General features: G+C 55.0%; 1 protein-coding gene across 1 annotated transcript; it reads left to right on the plus strand.

Moving 5' to 3' along the window:
• The first annotated feature begins 571 nt into the window (after positions 1-571).
• Positions 572-3076, plus strand: LOC135577034 (cilia- and flagella-associated protein 53-like). The gene is made up of 3 exons (XM_065044645.1): positions 572-775; positions 1439-1665; positions 2917-3076. The coding sequence occupies exons 1-3, from the start codon at positions 587-589 to the stop codon at positions 3026-3028; spliced, it is 528 nt and encodes a 175-aa protein (XP_064900717.1). The 5' UTR covers positions 572-586; the 3' UTR covers positions 3029-3076.

Raw genomic sequence — 3076 nt, forward strand, 5'->3', positions numbered from 1 at the left:
ATGTGTCACACTTGGAGGGCCAGGTGGCCAAAAAGGCCACCAGCATCCTGGCTGGTACCAGCACTGGTGTGGCCAGCAGGCCCAGGGCAGCGACCGTCCCTGTGCTGGGACCTGGGGAGGACAAACCATGAATTCTGGGGGCAGTTTTGGGAGCGCAAAATGGCGGCACCAGAATCACCTCAGGGATCAAAATGGCGGCACCAGAATCACCTCAGGGGTCAAAATGGCAGCACCAGGGGCACCAGAATCACCTCAGGGTTTAAAATGGTGTCCAGAGGGGTGGTGGGATCACCTCCCAAGAAAGGCCTTGAGGTGCTGGAGCGAGTGGAGAGAAGGGAACGGAGCTGGGGAAGGGGCTGGAGCACAAGTGTGATGGGAGCGGCTGAGGGACCTGGGGGGTTCAGCTGGAGAACAGAAGCTGAGGGGAAACAAGATGGAGTCACCATCCCTGGAGGGGCTGGAAATACACAGAGATGAGGTTCTCAGGGACATGGGGCAGTGCCGGGGGTGGGTTAATGGTCGGACTCGATTATCTTGAGGTTCTCCATGGTTCTGTGACTCCACAACCCACGGCCCCTCGGCTACCATGTCACCCGCACATCGTCCCTCAGCCCGCCCGCAGCAGCGCACCCGGCGTCATGACGCCACTTCCGGCGCGGCGCTTTGTCACGGCAACGGGCGGCGTACCCCGCCTTCCCCGGCCATGGACGCGCGGCGCCGGCAGCGGCCGCGGTGCCGGGAGGTGCCCGGGCCCTTCCCGCACTCCACGGCGCTGGTGAGCGGCCCATCCGGTCTTGGGGGGGTTCCAGCCCGGTGCTGGTTGGGGCTGGGCCCTGTGAGGGGGTTCCGGGAGCGGCGCGGGGTTCCCTGGGGAGGGGGACAAGGGGATGGAGCAGACTCTGTTCAGTGGTGCCCAGCGACAGGGTGAGGGGCAACGGGCACAGACTGAAGCACAGGAGGGTCCATCTGAGTATAAGGGGGAACCTCTTTCCTTTGAGGTGCCAGAGCCTGAACCAGGCTGCACAGAGAGGTTGTGGAGGTGGCATAAACAGATATAAGTGAGATATAAGTCATAGCCATTTCTGTGCATCCCTGTGTCCCCTCAGCTCCTGTTCTCCAGCTGAACCCCCCAGGTCCCTCAGCCGCTCCCATCACTCTTGTGCTCCAGCTCCTTCTCCAGCTCCGTTCCCTTCTCTCCACTCGCTCCAGCACCTCAAGGCCTTTCTTGGGAGGTGATCCCACCACCCCTCTGGCCGCCATTTTGGGCCCTGAGGGGCTTCTGGCGCCGCCATTTTGGGCCCTGAGGGGCTTCTGGCGCCGCCATTTGGCCCAAAACTGACCCAGGATTTGAGGTGCGGCCTCACCTTATTTGATCATGAATTCATCCAAACCAAACCACAGATCATATTTTCACCACTGACAATGCTTTTTCTTACAGAGAGCCAGGTCTCCTAAAGAGCAAACCAGTGAAAACGTTGCCTCCGCCCAAAGACGGGAAGAAAAAGAACTTGAATATGCCAATCTCTTAAAGCTCTACGCCCAGTATCGCCACGTTAACGAGTGGCAGAAACACAATGAACAGAAATGGCTGCACAGCGCCCTGCAGAGAAAGGTGGACGCGGCCATGCTGGAATATCTACCTGGAGCCGAGGAGAGGAGAGAGAGGTACCAGCGCGTAGCTAAAAACAACATCTCCCCTAATATTTTCAGTTTAACTTTGCTCTTAGAGAAATGATGACGGAAAAACACTCAGTAGAGCTCAGCTCCGTGTTACACCGCGCGTTAGGGCATAATATTAATTATTCATCGTAATTGAAAGCGTAATGTTGTTTACTTGTTGGTGAAGTAGCGATGTAGAACAAACAGTAGTTAACTGGGCTGTTACTTACTGAGCCAATCGCTAGGGATGCGTATTTAAACACCGTAACTTGTACGGTTTGGGTTTGCAAGATAAAGAGCTTAATCTGTGCCAGGGCATGATTTTTTGTGTCCTCAGAGGGGATTTTGCAGTCATCCCCAAGTTAAAATTTGGATGATGTTGGAAGGAGCCAAGTGCCCATTTTCACAGAATCACAGAATCCCAGAATGTCAGGGGTTGAAGGGCCCTGGCAAGCTCATGCAGTGCAATCCCCCCATGGAGCAGGAACACCCAGATGAGGTTACACAGGAAGGTGTCCAGGCGGTTGGAATGTCTGCACAGAAGGAGACTACACAACCCCCTGGGCAGCCTGGGCCAGGCTCTGCCACCCTCACCAGGAACAAGTTGCTTCTCAGATTTAAGTGGAACCTCCTGTGTTCCAGTTTGAACCCATTACCCTTTGTTCTGTCACTGGTTGTCACCCAGAAGAGCCTGGCTCCATCCTCCTGACACTCACCCTTTAGATATCTGTAAACATGAATGAGTCCCCCCTCGGTGTCCTCTTGTCCAGCTCCAGAGCCCCAGCTCCCTCAGCCTTTCCTCACACGGGAGATGCTCCACTCCCTCCAGCATCTTGGTGGCTGCGCTGGACTCTCTCCAGCAGTTCCCTGTCCTGCTGGAACTGAGGGGCCACAGCTGGACACAAGATTCCAGGTGTGGTCTCCCCAGGGCAGAGCAGAGGGGCAGGAGAACCTCTCGGACCTACTGACCACCCCCTTCTAACCCCACCCCAGGTACCATTGGCTTCCTGGCCACAAGGGCCCAGTGCTGGCTCATGGTCACCCTGCTGTCCCCAGCACCCCCAGCTCCCTTTCCCCTACGCTGCTCTCTAATAGCTCATTCCCCAACTTACACTGGAACCTGGGGTTGTTTCTACGTCGATGTAAGACTCTGCACTTTCCCTTGTTACCTTCATTTTGTGCCTGTAACCAATAAACTAGACCTTATCATTCTCCAGAATGATAATTTTAACTTTTATTTGAATATTTTCAATACAGACTTCGTGAGCTTCTGGAAGCAGAGGAAACCAAATACTTTGCCGAGATGGACGCCCTTGAAGAAACGGTACAGGAGAAACACGACAAAATGAGGAACAAGCCAAAATACTGAGAGAGAAGAGAGAAAAAGAAAGACAACAACTGGTGGCTGAGAAACGGG

The sequence above is a fragment of the Columba livia genome, chromosome W (assembly GCF_036013475.1).
Source record: "Columba livia isolate bColLiv1 breed racing homer chromosome W, bColLiv1.pat.W.v2, whole genome shotgun sequence".
Taxonomy (NCBI): Eukaryota; Metazoa; Chordata; class Aves; order Columbiformes; family Columbidae; genus Columba; species Columba livia.